The 15,877-nt window shown below is 41.4% G+C and overlaps 1 protein-coding gene across 1 annotated transcript in view; it reads left to right on the top strand.

The window, feature by feature from the left end:
- MRPS6 (mitochondrial ribosomal protein S6) overlaps nucleotides 1-15,070 on the top strand; it is a 46,603-nt gene extending 31,533 nt beyond the window's left edge. Inside the window, exons 2-3 of the mRNA XM_082769789.1 lie at nucleotides 2,526-2,665; nucleotides 14,424-15,070. Of these exons, the coding sequence (XP_082625915.1) occupies nucleotides 2,526-2,665; nucleotides 14,424-14,604 (321 nt within the window). The 3' untranslated portion in view covers nucleotides 14,605-15,070. The remainder of the gene's footprint in view (nucleotides 1-2,525; nucleotides 2,666-14,423) is intronic.
- Nucleotides 15,071-15,877: the final 807 nt, after the last annotated feature.

Raw genomic sequence — 15,877 nt, 5'->3', positions numbered from 1 at the left:
TTCTTGAGTTCAAAGTAATTCAAAGTAATGAGGTAGTAACATCCTGCAGCTGTTGCTTCCCAATTCTTCTCTGATAGTATTTGCTTGTCCTTCTAGGGCTTGCAGAGAGAGAGAGGTCTGTGTGTGTGGCTGCTTGGTGGTAGTTGTCAGATGTACAGAGGATGGAAAAGATGCAAAATATAAGCACATAGAGAAGACTAAGAATCCAGTCTTGGAGGATAATGCTTGTTTTGGTGGGATACTTTAGTATTTGAATGTAGTGTTGTAGTAAGCAGCAGGGTTTGAGAGATGAGGGAGATTTAAAGGAGGAAGAGAAAGTATTAATGTGGTCACCATCAGCTGTTGGTCAGCAGCATCAATGTGTAAATGCCTACATAACTTCACAGAATTTTTTGATCTATTTTTCTAGCAAAGTGAGGCCTCTATAGTTGTGGTCTACCTATCCATCTGTCAGTCTCTCCTTGGTAAGTTTTGAACACCCTGGTTTTGTTCCAGATAAGCTTGAAGGAGGAGCTGAAGTCAAATTCAGACACCTGTAACGTTTGTGGGAACAGCTTGCTTTGTGGCAAGAGGGCAAAAAGAGTTGTAGGGAAAACAAGAGAGTTCTCCATTTGGGGAAGGAGGTCCGAAGCATGAGAGACGCTTACTTGGAAATGTAATAAGTACTGATGGAGGCAACCAAATGAAGTCAATTGAAAAATAATGTTATTCCTGTTTTTGAGCTAAAGAGTGATTTAAAGTAATATAGTGTAATCCAAAGCTCTCTTAATAATGCCTTCATCATATTTTTTCATGCTGTGACAAGAGATACTTTAGTATTTCTCTGTTGTGAGAAACAATAGGTTTAATGCTTCAAACTTTGGCGACGTAGTTCAAATGTGAACCTCTGGTCCCTGTGATGGTTTTACAACACAACCTAAATATATATTGGGGAAAAAAAAATCCCAGGCGTTTTTGCTGACCTCATAACTGTTTAGGCTCTTTGTGTTGAAAATAAATTTCCCAAACAGTTCATCTAGCTGGTGAGGGGGAAATAAAATTTCTGATTGATAGGAGCAGTTAGGTGCAGACTCTTGACTGCCACACGGCAATTAACTCATGGAGGCAAGGAATCGTTTCAGACCATCTGTGCGTCGGGTCTTTCAAAGAGCAGTCAACGTTGCAGCATGTAATATGCCGAACATCTTTGCTCTGCATCTGGAGGCTCTTTCATATCACCTTGCATTTTCAGCAAAAGGAAAGAAATTCTACATGCCTGCATATAGTGAGGTTCTAGTACCACCTTTCTTATGAATTTCCATTAAGGGACTGGGGCATTAAACAACTGTTAGGTGTACATGTCTCCTTTAGACTTGGGAGACTAACTTTCAGTTGTCATATTCATGAAATGATTGAAAGATTACACAAGTTTTCTCCTGGCTGAGAAAAGACAGTGAAATTATTATGGTGATGTGATTTCACAAAATACAAACTACTCAGAAAATCATCTCTTTCATTACTTTTTCATTTACAGTGATTACCATCTTCCCAAACAGTAGACTTGGGAGTATATGTTGATGTGAAATGTTGCAGGGAGCAGAGAAGGAAGCTGTGCAGTTTTTGTTTAGTAGGATATCCATTTATTTTACTTTCTTTGTAGGATATCTGTTTCTTAAAATGCTTCTTGTCACTGAGAGTGTATACCAAGTTTGTAGTTGTTTTCAAAACAGTCTAATTTATACTTTATTAATATTTTTCATAGATATTATTGAGTGTTATTACAGAAACAATTCGGCGCTTTAGAGCTCTGTTATGCAATAAGCAAGAAAATATTTCATCTGCTTTACCTACTGCTTTTTGGCTGCCTGTCCCTCAAACTTGTTTTTCTGAGGAGTGAAATCTCTGCGTGTTAGTCTAATTACTGCATGTCAGTTCTTTAACTCTTAAAAAGGCTCATATGTCAGCTGTGCAAAAGCAAGGAGAGGTGCAGTGACTTAACCAAGGGTCCAAATGCCTATAAAGCATGTGCAGTAGCAATGACAATGCCAAATGAAGGTGGTGCTGATTATTGTCCCCTTAGCAAGCCACAGATTGGTGTTCCCCCCAAACTCTTCACTTTTAATGCTGTGGTGAACGATATTAATTAGCATCAATGCTCAGGGACCTTAAGTTACTCTTTGCCAAGTGTATTTACTCATACCTGTGCAAGGGTCAGCCAAGGTGATACCAGGTGAGTTAAAGCCATTAACTATGTCCTTTTTCCTGTTTGTTGTTGGGGCCTGCCTCTGAGATCAGTGGAAACTTTGCTGTTGCTGTAAGTCACAGAGGAATTGGCTGTTTGTCAGCTGTTTGTTGTTTAAAAAATAATCATAATAAATTAAATAGATGTTTTCCTTGGGAGCAAGTGCTTCCATTTTGCCATCTCAGGTTACTACACGCTCCCTTCCAGCACTTAGCCATGCAAGTGCATGCGTTGATTGTAATCACATAATCAGAATAACCAGATTTGTGTACATTTCCTGCTTTCTCTTTTTTTTCTTTTCAAGCCTGAGACCGCAGCTGTGCTGAAGCGCACTGTTGAGGCTCTCATGGAGAATGGAGCCGTTGTGAGGAACCTCGAAAACCTGGGAGAAAGGGCTCTGCCGTACAAAATCTCCAAGCACAAGCAGCGCCACAGAAGAGGAGGGTATGCACGATGTGTTTTTGCTTAAAACCCTTTCAGTGCTCACTTAAAATGTCCACAAGCCGCTGTCGTTGTTTGGTCTTCCTCGTGCTTTTGGGGAGCAGATGTGCAACGTGTGTCGCCTCAGCAAAGCAGATCGTGCTCCACTTCAAGTGTTTCGTGCTGCTTTGTTTTGTGTGCTGGCTGCTCCTTGTTCATGTGCTCCTTGTGTCTTGTGAGTGGCCTGAGCTCAGGCCTCGGGACTGCTTTTCCCCAATGTACACAATGTTATTTTGTTAGGCCGTTTTTACGTAACTGTTTTCCAAGGCGGGCAGGCTGTTTACTGATAAAAGTCTCACTTAATCTGCTGGTTGCTAATTGGCAAGATTGATCCTTTTTCTCTAATGCATCTGAGCTAAATGTTGATTACCATACACATCCCGTAAGGCTCACTCGTGATTTTGGTACAGCTTTAGCTAGAGATGACCACGTAAGCACAACTGGCTTGTTTAGAGGAGAAACATCTCCGTTTGTCCCCACGGAGGAAAACTGGGACATGGGATGTCAGCCTTCCCCTGCGAGGCAGAGCAGAGGAGCTGCGGCCTTCTCCCCTGACTGCCCACGCTGGCGTTTTGTTGCTCCTTGAGGCTGCCTCCGAAATGGAAATGGATGCTGGCTCTCCGCGAGGGCTGAGAAATGTTGCTAAGCAACCCGTGCTGCACCGGGGCTGCCTGCCGTAATCAAAATAACAATTAGCCGACCGCTTCTCCTCGTCCCCGTAGCACAACTGGGCATAAGTGGACCTGCTGCCTTCCTGTTCAGGCCTTCTGGTTCCTGCCGGCATGAGGTGGCTCTGGGGAGCGCCTTTTAGGAAGCCCTTGGTAGGTTGTCTCCTGAGGGTGCCTCACAGCTTCGCTCCCTTTGCCGAAGACCCCTTCCTTCTCCTGCAAAGTGGGAGCTGGCAGCTCGAGCAGACAGACAGTAAGCGGAGGGGAGGGAATCTCCACGTTGTGCCTGTTGCTTACCCAAAAGGAACAGCGATGTGGCCGTGGTTGTCTTCTGCTCCTGCTCCTTGGTGTCTGTGATTGCCTTCGAAACATGGCTTAATCCCGATAGTTTTGCATTTTAGGATGAAGTCTTGTTGTCTGCATGTGGGAGCTAATCAAAGCCTTGCCTCAAGACAGAATGATTCATTACCTCATCCATCCAACATTATTTCCAGGCTGATTCAGCAGGAGAAGGAGTTGGTGTAACTCTGGTACTACAGGTGGAGACCAAAGGCAGAGAGACTGTATTCCACTGATTTGGGATGCTGAAGTTGAGACTTTTAGCTTCTAGTTTCTTTTTTTCTACAGCACTGAGCCCTCTGAAACACTTCACTGCTTTGGATCACAGTTTTCGCTTGGCTTGGGTGGCAATACTCCACCGTCAGGGCTTGGGTTCTTCAGCAGGGAAAAGAGAAAAGGAGAAAACCATAACCAGATGTCACAAGAATTACGTAGAGGTGAATACAAGCCTTTTCTTGAGGGTATCTTTCAGACATGTAGGCTAGCTAAACTCATTTATTACAACAGATTACCTGTTTAATAAGCAGGAGGGGATCAGTAGACTATAATAACCCTCTGCAGAGCTGAGAGCAGACACATTTTGTTTTCTGCTTGAGGTGTGGTTTTAGTGACAAATAATTGCCATCATGTTTTGAAATATGGGCACGAAGCCATCAGATTTATGTCACCATAACTGTTGTTTCTCTACCTCCCAGTTCAAGTGTCTCTAAATTAATTTAGCAGTCATTCTGCTTGCCCTGGATTTGGATCCTCTGTATATGAATATGGCAGTTCCCTGCTCTAAATTGTTTGACTTCCTAAAAGGAAGCGATTAAAAGTAGGTACTACAGGAAAGGATAAGGTTGTTGTTCAGAGAGTTCAAATTCAGGAGAAACCAGATATTGCAATGGGAAGCAGCAGGCAGTTTCAGTACCTGGTAATGTGGGAGAATGCATTTGTGTAGATATGCCAGAGAGGCTGCAGTTCGGTGTACAGCTATGGTGGATTCCTGATCTGATATTTTATAAGGTCCAGAGAGTAACTTGCTCAGAATATTAAACAATCTAGGAATAGGGAGTGAAAAGTCAGTTCTTTATCCACCTCATAAAATCAGTCAGTTCTGTTTTACAACATCTGTAAAAGTAATCTCTTTTTTAACAGGACAACATTAAAAAGAAAGGGAAAAAAAAAAAAAAAAAGCTCTTCAAGATGGTTCAGTAAGTGCACTCGCTAAAAAATCCTAACATCTTTTCTCCTTCATAATGAATTTTTAATTCTGCCTGTCTCCCCTTCAGTACCGAGGTGGTGTATTAAGCAGTATAGTCTCTCACCTCTTCCTTATTCTGGGCTTTTTCTGAAATAACTGAAAGGGTTTCTGTGAGAGTGCAAATGAGGCTGTGTGTATGGGGAGAGTGGTGAACCCTTCAGAGCTTCTAATTTTTTTGGGGGGTGGACTTGTTTGTTTTCTTAGTTTGGTGATTCTCAGCAGAGCTTTGGCTAGTTTATTTTCTGAGAACGTGGAGACGCTTGTGGGCTTAGGATGCATGCTGAATCCATTACTTCCTTTGACCTCCTGGCTGGTTTTCCTGTGTGAAAATTAGGGCAGTACAATATTCATACCATAGGTCACAGCTTAATGGAGTGCATCTCTTAGAGACAGCTCTTGCCCTAGCGATCGCTACTCAAACCATCTTCCTGTCACTCAGAATGGCACCGAGTCTCCTCAGCTGCATGGGAAAACAAAGTGATTTTCCTAAACAGCCTGCTTCCTTTACAAATGCCCAGGGTTATCTCGGCTGTTCCCCTTACCTTGACTCAAGGGCCATCAGCCTGGCACTGCCAGCTGCTCACAGCTCTGCTGAGACGTGCTCTGTGGCATGTGTAGTATCATCCCTCTCCCAGCCTTTTGCTATGCATCTTTTCATTTAGTTAATTCTATCTGCAGTTCAAGCCTTTACACGCAGTGTATCATAACACTGAGTGACTGACAGAGAAAGAGGTGCAGTACACACAGCAAACCTGCCACTGGGCTCCACCAGGTTTTTTGTAGTGTCTTTAGTAAATAGGAAGGAATTAACCTAGAAAATGCGTAGTTGTAGGTCCACGAGCAGGTACTTTTTATCCTCAATACACATTATTTTCTTCTGAGTTCTGCAGTGCTTTCAGCATCATCTGTCTCAGCTATACAGCGTTACAGGCACATTACAAATTTACGAGTATCCAGGACGCTTTGCAGATCGATTGGCAGCAAAATTCTCATTCTCTGTAAAGCTGAGATTTTTCAAAGGCTGCCATAGGGGATTGTGGCCCACAGCTGTCACTGGAATGAACAGTTTTACTCCACCAGCAGCTTTGCAGACCTCGGATCACATGTATAATTGACTTGTTTCTTCTCTGGAAATGGTATTCACTGAGCAGGTGATGCATGTGCATTGAGAGTGTATTAAACCAAATTTAGGTCTTTCTCTTAAATGCATCTTTCTTTTGACAGAAAACACCTTCCTTTTTTAGAGACCTAATGTTGACAGGCTTTGAATTTAGATAATTATGAAAATAGTATGTTTCAAGAACCGTAAGGGTACATCTGAAGAACAAAACTTTTAAATTGTTGGTGTACTGATATTTTAAACCGAAGTCAAAGTAGCTGCTAACTCACAGTACTAATTGCTGTAGCAGAATGTTGTTTTGGCTTCAAAGTATTTAAGAGCGTGATTCAAGTACATTCTGTAGCATATCACAAAATTGTAACAAATACAAAGTCACCTTATGGGTGAATGAAATGTGACACATTGGTTCCAGCGTGGGTTAGGTATGGAAGTGTACTTGGGGCACTGAGCCTGAGTGACTTGCCCGTGGCAGTCACATCTCTGGAAAAAAACAGCTGAGGAATGTAAGTAAGGATTCCTGGCAGTATCTCCTAATGGGCAATAGATTTGTGCCAAATATTTGTTCTGCTAGCCACTACTTGTTTCTACTTGTTTATCATTTTTAATGAGGTGTACTGAAGTTGCTTTTAACACTGGCACATTTTTTTAATACTGTATCACACGTATCAGGAGGTGCTTATTTCTGGAATAAACAAAAGTGAACTGATTTAAATAAGGTGTGTATTAGGATATGAATTCAAGGAATGTTAAACTTTGAATTTGTTTGTTGTTTAAAATGATACAGAAGCAACAAATCCCTCAAAGCTGCTTTCAAATAAAGGGTCTAGACCAGGGCTGGGGGATGACATTGCCGAGCCATTGCTGCATATTTGGTCAGTGCTGAACTGGAGGATATTGCAACTGCTCGTAAAATGATAGATCTCAGTGGCACAGTCTGTGGGTTTGCACTTTGTGGCATACCTGTTTTCTTTGGCCTTGCCAGGCTGTGCCTTAATCATACGCTTGTGGCACTTCGTCCTTCAAGGCATCAGACCGAGGAGCTGGTCTGGGGGAGGCGGTTGGTATGCCGGATATTTTTGCTTTAGGGGAGCTGCTACAACAGAGGCTGCAAAACAGATCTTAAAAAAATGATTCAGGCACTCCTTTGGGAAGATAGTGGCTCAAACTTTTTGCAGACCAGGTTTGTGTTAAACTGGAAGGGGATAGGACAGGGACTCTGGGAAGAAGGAAGTGGTCGAGTGTAATTGGGGTTTGATTATTGCCTTCCATTTGATATCCTGGTATCCACTACAGATTTGTTGTAAGAGTTAGTGTTTTTTTTTTTTTTGTTGTTTGTTTTTTTTTTTTAGTTTGTTTTTGTTGTGCATCAGCCTGCTCAGTGCTCAGATTTAGTACCATTTCATAAATCAGCACAGCACTGTGGTCTTCTCCTTCCACTTTGTTCTGCGTATGCATGTGCTTTTCCCTGCTTAATCTACCTGTAACATGGTAACGTTTTTAGACCTATCTCCCTACACTTTTGACTGTTTCATTTTCTTTATTTGTGAATTCTCTAGCTAAACTGTGAATAATTTTGGTTGTTCCTAACAATTTCCTTTGCCTTGTTTTCTTTTTCTCTTTTAAACTTTGATTTTTGAGAAGACAGCAATGTTCTTTTGTTATTTGCTTGCTTGTCTCTTAATCTTTTTGTTTTGCTGTTCACTCTCAGTTATCTCATCAACCCACTAGTTCTCTGAAATAGCAAGCTCAGGTCTTACTTCTGTACGTGCTGAGTTGTATTTTGGGAGCTTACCTTAACAAGTGTATGGGGAATTTTCAGTCGGAGGTGTGCAAGGATCCTAGTGATTGCTGGGATCTGTGAAGTAGCACGGAATGTGTATATATAAATGTATGTACCTGCAGCACCTGACCAGAGCAGACATCAGGAAATTAAAGTTACAATTTGAGTTGCAAGGTGGGTATGTTTGTGTGACAGTGGGAAAACTGCAAGGCCCAAAAAATGAGATGCTTTCCTAAGGATGCATGAGGTTTTTAGGCTCTGCAGTGCTGTGATTGGTCCCCAGGAACTGGGAGCAGCTCACCAGGCTTCAGTACCAGCATCCCCTCCGCGATGGTGAGGAAGGCTGCATGCCTCCCACAGGCTGTCCTGGCCTTCCCACAGCTCACTCCCAGCTTCTCTTGGTGGTTTAGGGTCTGAAGCAGTTTCCCCTCCTGTGGAAGCACCTTGTGTTTTGCCTCTATTATATGGCACCTGACTTAATGGTCATTGCCAAAGCACAGGCTCAGGAAAGGAGAATGAGTCTACCTAATTTCTTTGTGCCTCAGTGGCCTAATACACAAGAAATAGGTAGTTATTAAGATTAGTATTTCAGTAATGGAGCATAATGTTCTTTAGGAGATCTGAACATATCTGTGTAAATTATGTCACATGCTCAAACTTTGACTCTTTCCATAAAGTATCTAAGTTTTGGAACTATACTTACACAAATTGATTTTAAACAAGCAGCTTGTGGCAGAGTAATATTCTTTGAGGACAAGAGAAGTTAAATTGTCATCCAGTCACCCATGCTGTCAGGATACAGCTTTACGAGTAAAATAATAGTTACCCATCAGAGTCATTCTCTTCCCAGTAAAATACAAGCTATCATGTAGTTGAAGGACTTCATCCTGAAGATAATACACCAACATGTGTAGCTTCCCTCAGGTAGGCTCACTTGATTTTCATGGCTCCTGAAGGCCAAACAGGGGCAAAGAAAAACAGAGGCAGGAGGATGCAAACTTTCCTTCTTTAACACTGCCAGCCTAAATTTATGGTTAGTGCACAACCTAAGTGTGATTTTTGTTCAGATTTTTGAACATTTTAATGTGTTTCAGCAAAAAGGAGTTCGGGATCTGTGATGTACTGGGATGAGAACAGACACAGTTTGAATGTTTGAGTATGAGGCATGCTTGTAACATTTGCTACTAAATTGATTGTCTTCTTCCACTAGATGGGGCTTTCTCCATTGATGAGTTGAACCATTACTTTTCCTTCAAATGCTTTTGTCCACATTCATGTATAAATGTGCATCTACCTTGGGTACCAGAGCCCTGAAATGTTGAGTGTTTTTTTTTTTTTTTTTTTTTTTTTTTCCCTCACCTTATCACTGAGGGTGCGATTTGCAGTTTTGAAGCTTTTTAGCAGGAATGGCACAGTACAGTAGTTTGTGATGCTGAGGTGCCAGCATCAATTTCTGGTGCGGTAAATTCTGTAGCATCTTTATGCAAGCATGGTGATTAAATGTGATGGCTGCACTAAATAGTGGTCTTGGTCAGGTGGGAAGCAGTCACTTTTTTTTTTTTTTTTTTTTTTTAAGCTCTGAATTAATACTTGCTGTGTAACTGCAGCTGTGCTCATAACAAATATGCAGACATTTCAAATGCTGCCCAGTGAGCGTGACTTTTCAAACACTCCGAGTAGGTCAGGCTTGTTTCTCTTTTGCAGTGAAACAGAATTTTTCTGCAACACTGCAAAATGTCTTTCTGTTATTTAATTAGCTTAATAACAGGCGTCTGGGTATAGAATTTGGCAAATGAAATTTCTGAAGAATGTGCACAGTTTTTTTTTTTTTTTTTTTAAAAAAAAAAAAACAGTATTTTTTTTCCCCCAGTATTAGTTCATTGTGGATTATTCGTGTCATTGCTGTGGCACAATCTAGTTACTAAAGCACTGGCTTTTGGTTTTGATCTGGAATGTCTCCGTTGCTGTCCTTGTGATTTTCAGAGGACTTCCATCTATTCCATAGGAGTGTTTTAGTTAGAAGTAGTAACACGTGCATTAGTCCTTCCAGCTACAAAACGATGGTCCTTCTGAGCATAAACTCACCCACCTGCCCTGCTAAGGAAGAATAGTGACCACGAGAGCCAAGGAGAAAAGCAAACTACTGCTCTTCAAGAGCAACGCAGTGGTTCCAAAGATGAAGTGGGCATGCTGGTAGCAGAGCAATTTCATTAACAGAGGATTACTATGGAGAAAACGACTGTCCAGCTACTTCCATGACAGTACTGCAGCTTGCTTTCCTCTAAACGATTTCTTGTTTCCTTCTGGGATGCTTTAGTTGTACATTTTCTTGCCTTTGTATCTTCCACTCTCCTACTGGGGAAGCTTACTTAGACTTCGTGTTGCTGCGTAAAGGAGAAATTTAAAGGAAAGATAGCTAATTGAGTTTATTATTAGAGCTTATCATCTTTAAGCATACAGACGTTTTCTGGGTACAACAATGGCACCACACAGCCTCTTCCAAGTCCCCTGTAAGTGTGCTTTTTCCCTCTGTTCCTCAGGTACATTGAACATAGCTTCACAGTCATAATCCAGGAGGATTTAAAAGTGAGTTTTGATCCAGGTGCCTTTCAGGGTTCTTTGAAGTCACAGACTGTCCATGTGACAGCAAAATATACAAGCATCCATAGGACTTTAGGACTCAAATTCAAATGATTTCTGGCTTGGATGTATTAAAAAGGATACATGAAACATGGCATTTTTTTCATATGCAAAAGCATGTCCTTCTTTTCCTGAAATCCTATGATTTTCCTCTTTTTTTTTTTTTTTTTTTTTTTTTTTTCTTTTTCAATTAACACATTGTTTCAGTACGTTTCAGTGGTTAGGCTGCTCTCCTGTATTTAAATCATCCTTCTATTTACAGTGGAGCGTGATGACAAAAATAACTGTGGTCTCATAGTGAATCAGTGGAATTTTCCTGCATTTCTCCCCTGATGACTCGGCTGACTCCTGGACAGCCTGAACGCTTCTGCATTTTTGCTTGCAGGAATGAGGTAGTTTCCCTCCTGCATTCCTGTATTTTTCCCCATCTTTGAGTCTGGCTGCGATTTGCTTTTGTTTACTACGCAAACAGTGGCGGCAGCGTGGTGTGTCGGGTCAGAGATGGCCGGCTGAAATTAAGGTTACTGCATGCTTTATGGAGAGCGGGCTTAAAAAAAAAAAAGCCCACAGCCTGATGGCAGCTAATTTAAATGCATGTATTTGGAGGAAAGGTGCTCCAGATCTCCTCAGGAATTGCATTATCAATTGCATTTGGTTGTTTTGCTTGCAGCAGGCAGTTTCTGCTCTTTCTTTAATGAAAGAATAATATTTTATTTTTTTTATGCTGGCCCTCTTTTCCTTCCTTCTCTTTTGGCACAGGGAGGCAATCATTGCTTGTTACGCTGAGGAATGGGTGTTGTTTCAAGAAATGGCATTGTCGCCAGTGACTGCAGTTTTGTACCCTCAGATAAAATACCTATTCTGCGAGGAGTCATATAAAGATATGCTGCAACAGCTCATCCTCCCTTCCCCCACTTCTCCTTCAGTTATCAACAGTGCGTCAGTGGAAATTTCCACCCTTTGCTAATGTGAGAGAAAGCACAAAGTTGCAAAGCAGCCTTTTGAGAGGGAGGGGAAAAAATATTGCCGTTTTAGGAACACAATGAAAAGCAGCATATGACTTGAAAGCAGAAATGAAATGAAATTCTGGAGAACTGGGAATAAAAAGGGATGGCAGAGAGCACAGGTTGCAATCCGAACGAATGCTCTTGTGAACCAACTGCTTGGGGAAGGGGGCAGGTGAGTAGTGGTGTATCATCAGCTCGAATTTCTCCCCCCGTCGTCCCTTTTATTAGCTGCAACTGATTAAGAATTTGTAAGGGTTCTTCCAAAGGAGGGGATTGAAGTGGCATCTGTTAAATTTACCAGTGGCTTTTAATGGCTTTAACAGAAGATGTGACTTTCCCTTTTCAAGGGGTGTGCATCCTTCAGAAGTTGCTATGCCACAGTTTTATTGAATTTTCCAAGATTAAAGCTCGTTTCTCTCCCTGAACTGTTAACCAGGTGATATCTCCTGTTTACTGGTCTCCAGAAAATAACAGGCAGCTCAGCTTTCCAAATAAATTAAGCTCCGTGTGTGAGGATCTGCAAGGGGGACCAAGCCCACCATATTTCCTCCAAATCCTTGCTAAGGTGAGCTTTTTCTGCAGCTCGTAGCAGCCCTCCTGCTGCTGTCAGAGGAGCAGCACCTTAGCTGACGTGAACTGGCACTGCTCCCTCGGCTTCTGTGATGCTCGGCCACAGCCCGTGCCAGCTGGGCACCTCTTCTGGAGGACTGGTTCCTTCCAGGCAGGCTGCAGGGAGATTTCTTGCTGTCGGGCCCTTCACACATGAGAAATTGTTGCTTCAATCTGCTTTTTCTAAGAAAGACTTCAGACCTGAATTGTGGCTATTAATATACACGCATCCATAAGAGGTTTGGGATTAGGACGTCTGGCTGAAGGGAAGCTTCTTTGCAGCGTTTTCCATGTGTGGATTCCACCCTGTGCAGCAATCCAGCACACGGTGCTTAAATCATTCCTGACCTGGTGGGTGTCCTCTGTGTGTAGTATATCTTGGTGTTACTTGTGCAACACATTTAGGTGGGTGAAAAAGAACCCCATGTGGGATAAGCAGCGTAAAAAACACAAATCTGTCTGTTGTTGGTGACCCCACCTCCTCTATTTCCTCTTCAGCTTCTTGTCTTGGGGACTTAATCCTCAAAGATTGCCTTTACCAAGGGGGACTGTGCAGTGTGATGTTTGTCCTACAGTTACAGAATCACAGAACTGGGTTGGAAGGGACCTTGAGAGATCATTGGGTCCAACCCCCCTGCCAAAGCAGGTTCCCTGGAGCAGGCTGCCCAGGTAGGGGTCCACACGGGCCTTGAATATCTCCAGAGAAGGAGACTCCACAACCTCCCTGGGCAGCCTGTCCCCGTGCCTTTGTAAGTTGCCTTTGTAAGAATCTGTACCTCCAACAGGACAAAGTCCCACCAGGTGTACAGCTCTTAAATGAAACTGTGATGCTAGATCCTGCTTGGGTTTAAGTGATTTAGGAATATGGTCCTTGGCAAATGTGTGGTATGACTTCATTTAGAAGATGCCGCTTTGAAATTATACTGATGCTTCGTGAGGAGGTGTGTTTGCGTGGACTATAAGGAAAGGAGAGCGTTAACAGGAGGATGCATAAAAATTAGAATGAAATATCTGAATGGTGAGTTCTGTCCTGAACACCTGGCCTTCAGATTACTGTTAGTCTTCGAAACAAGGTAGATGGTTTGATCCCTTTCATGAGATTTCTGAGGCAGTTGTGGTGTCTTTTTACGACAGTATAGTTAGTGCCATGCCAAACACAGACTGACTTACTATAAAGTTTTTTAATTATGGCTCTATTGACAATGGTAGTTTATTCACAGAATTTCAAGGGAGGAGGGATGGCCAATGACACGGCTTCTGTATCAGCATGGTACCTGGCACCAGGTCACCCATAACTTGGAGGAGTGGTAGGCATAATGTTGCAATGAATTCAAGGTATATCTCATTTTAAGAAATTTGCGTGCCTGAGATTGTTGGTGTGCAATACTAGCTGTGTCCCAGACCTGAAGTTGCATTACTCATGAAATGCAGTTGGCCTCTTCACGTGTCTGAGCCTACTGGAGTTCTAAAAGCCTCTTGCGAAATTAAAATGGAGCTCACGAAGAAGGTGCAGTTCTTCAAAGCAATTTATTGCAGAAGTGATCTTGGTGACCTAAGATATTAACGGGGAGCAGAGTTCTCCTTTCTTTGTGTAGGGGTAGTTTTTTTATTCTTTGTAGATGTCAAAGGTAGTCGTGTGGTGGACATGAAGCGCTTACCTGGTGCAGTGCATTTTGTACGTGCCGTGTATGTGTGGAAGGAAGACCTTTTCAGTCCTGCCAAGATCAGCAAGACAGTAAGCTTGTCAAGTGCAAGCTGGCATTTCCTACATGCGTCTTCAGCTCCTGCCCTCAGATCGAAAATTTAAGCCATGCTCACATTGGAGAGGTGCCTAATTTGGCATAAATCCATCTCTTTGGGTTTATTTTACTTTTTTTTTAATGTACATTCAGCTCCGAAACAGAACTTTAAAGAACTGTGTCCATATACATGTAAGCTTGAGGTGCTTCACACTGACATTTGTTCCCCAAAGAAACAATGCCATGAATTCAAAGTAGATCAAGTTTTTCCCTCAACTGTTCAAATCGAGATGTGTAGATGAATGGAGTAGGTACAAGACGAGTAAGGTCTCTTTAATGTCCTTGTGTAAGAAGTGCTGTGCAACAAAGAAGAGTTCAGACTGAAGCTGCTTGAACTGAACTCTTTGTGTTTGAAATCAAAATAATACCGAGCTTTGATTTAAAACAATTCTGGTAGAAATATTTAAGGAAAAAATAGAACTTTTCATTTAAGAAGTCCCACAGAACAGCTACTTGAATTACAGTTGCAGTACAGGTATTTTGTTTTATTGTGTGTGTGTGTTTCTCATTACAGGTATTTTTTGGTAGACTTAGAGGCCCCACCTTCGATTGTATCAACCATGATGGATCATTTAGGACGTGATATTGATGTAATTAGACGTGCTTTTATAAAACATCCCGTGTCAAAGACAGAAGAATGCAGTGGCATAATCCCGGTCAGCTTTGAAGACAAACTAGCTGCCAAGAAGAAATGAATATTTTAAATTGCATGTTTGAAACTTTTAAAAGATTTTTTTTAGTCCTGCTTTGAATACAATTGTGATAACTAATGTCCATCAAAAATTATCAGTTTTAGCCATATTACGTGTTTGGTATAGTACACTATCTTAAGTTATTGTAACATTTGAGGTTTCTTTTTTGTTTAAAATAACTTGAGTAGACTTAATCTGTTTGCTTATTTTGATATACGACAACTCTGAAAATTGATTTTCTTTTCCCTTAGAGCATTACATTGATAAGATTTATCCATCATCAGAATGCTCGAAATAGCATTCTTTTCCAAAGACAGATTACTTAAGAATGTGTATTTACATAAGAGATTAAGAAGTCTATGGTGTAATATAGCGGTATAGTATGTGATCTGTTTGAGGATTTTTCTGCTTGCTTTTGGAAAAAAGGTAATAAAAGTGTGCTTAAAAATAAAACTTGACTCCTTCTCTGGTCTTCAAAAAAAAAAAAAAAAAGTATAAGAAAAAATAGCTTACACTGCCAAAAGACATGCCGAACTTCTCTTTAAGGTTTTATCAGAACTCTGTTCAAAGCACAGGTAAAGAATTATTCAAATAATTGTATGAAATTATACAAAAAGCCAAGAATTTCCAAGTGGCATGTGAAAGAATAACCATACGTCTATATGAACAGAAGAATAAAAAATGTTTTATTTCACTATCAACCAGGCCCAGGCTGAACATTCAAACTGAGAAAAATGTCAGGAAAAAAGTCTTGATGTATATTTTGCCTTTTTTTTTCCTCACATAAAAACAGGACAAGCAGCAATGCATATGAAAGCTTATGTTACTGTCATATGACCTCCTCTTGGTCTGACGTACAAATTCATTAGTTTCTAGAGGATTTCCAGATTTTCCCCATGTTACTGAAGGAATGCACTTCCCATTTATCCCACTGAAGGTGTATATGTGTGCGTATGGTAATTTTTGTAGGAAAATGAAGTTGACATCAATCTGTTGTTATGCACGGAGGGTGTTCTTTACCTGAATGAGCTTCACCAAGAAACCTTCACTCCAATGCTAAATGATGCCAGAGGGAAGGCCCGTCCAGCAGCTGAGGTCAGATTCCCAGGGAAACGTGATGGGTCTCATTGGTGTGAGTGCTCTCCAGCGTGCTGTCTCTTCATGCTCTTTTTCATGGATGATGCTTTTTTTTTTTTCTTTTTTTTTTTTTTTCTTGGATACAGGACTTCAGGGGGAAATGAAACTAACTTTTCTTCAGAGTTTTTTCTTTTAAGGA

The sequence above is a fragment of the Aythya marila genome (genome assembly GCF_965140915.1).
Source record: "Aythya marila genome assembly, chromosome: 1".
Taxonomy (NCBI): Eukaryota; Metazoa; Chordata; class Aves; order Anseriformes; family Anatidae; genus Aythya; species Aythya marila.
Note: the sequence above shows the minus strand (reverse complement) of the source record. Positions and strands in the feature narration are given on the sequence as shown.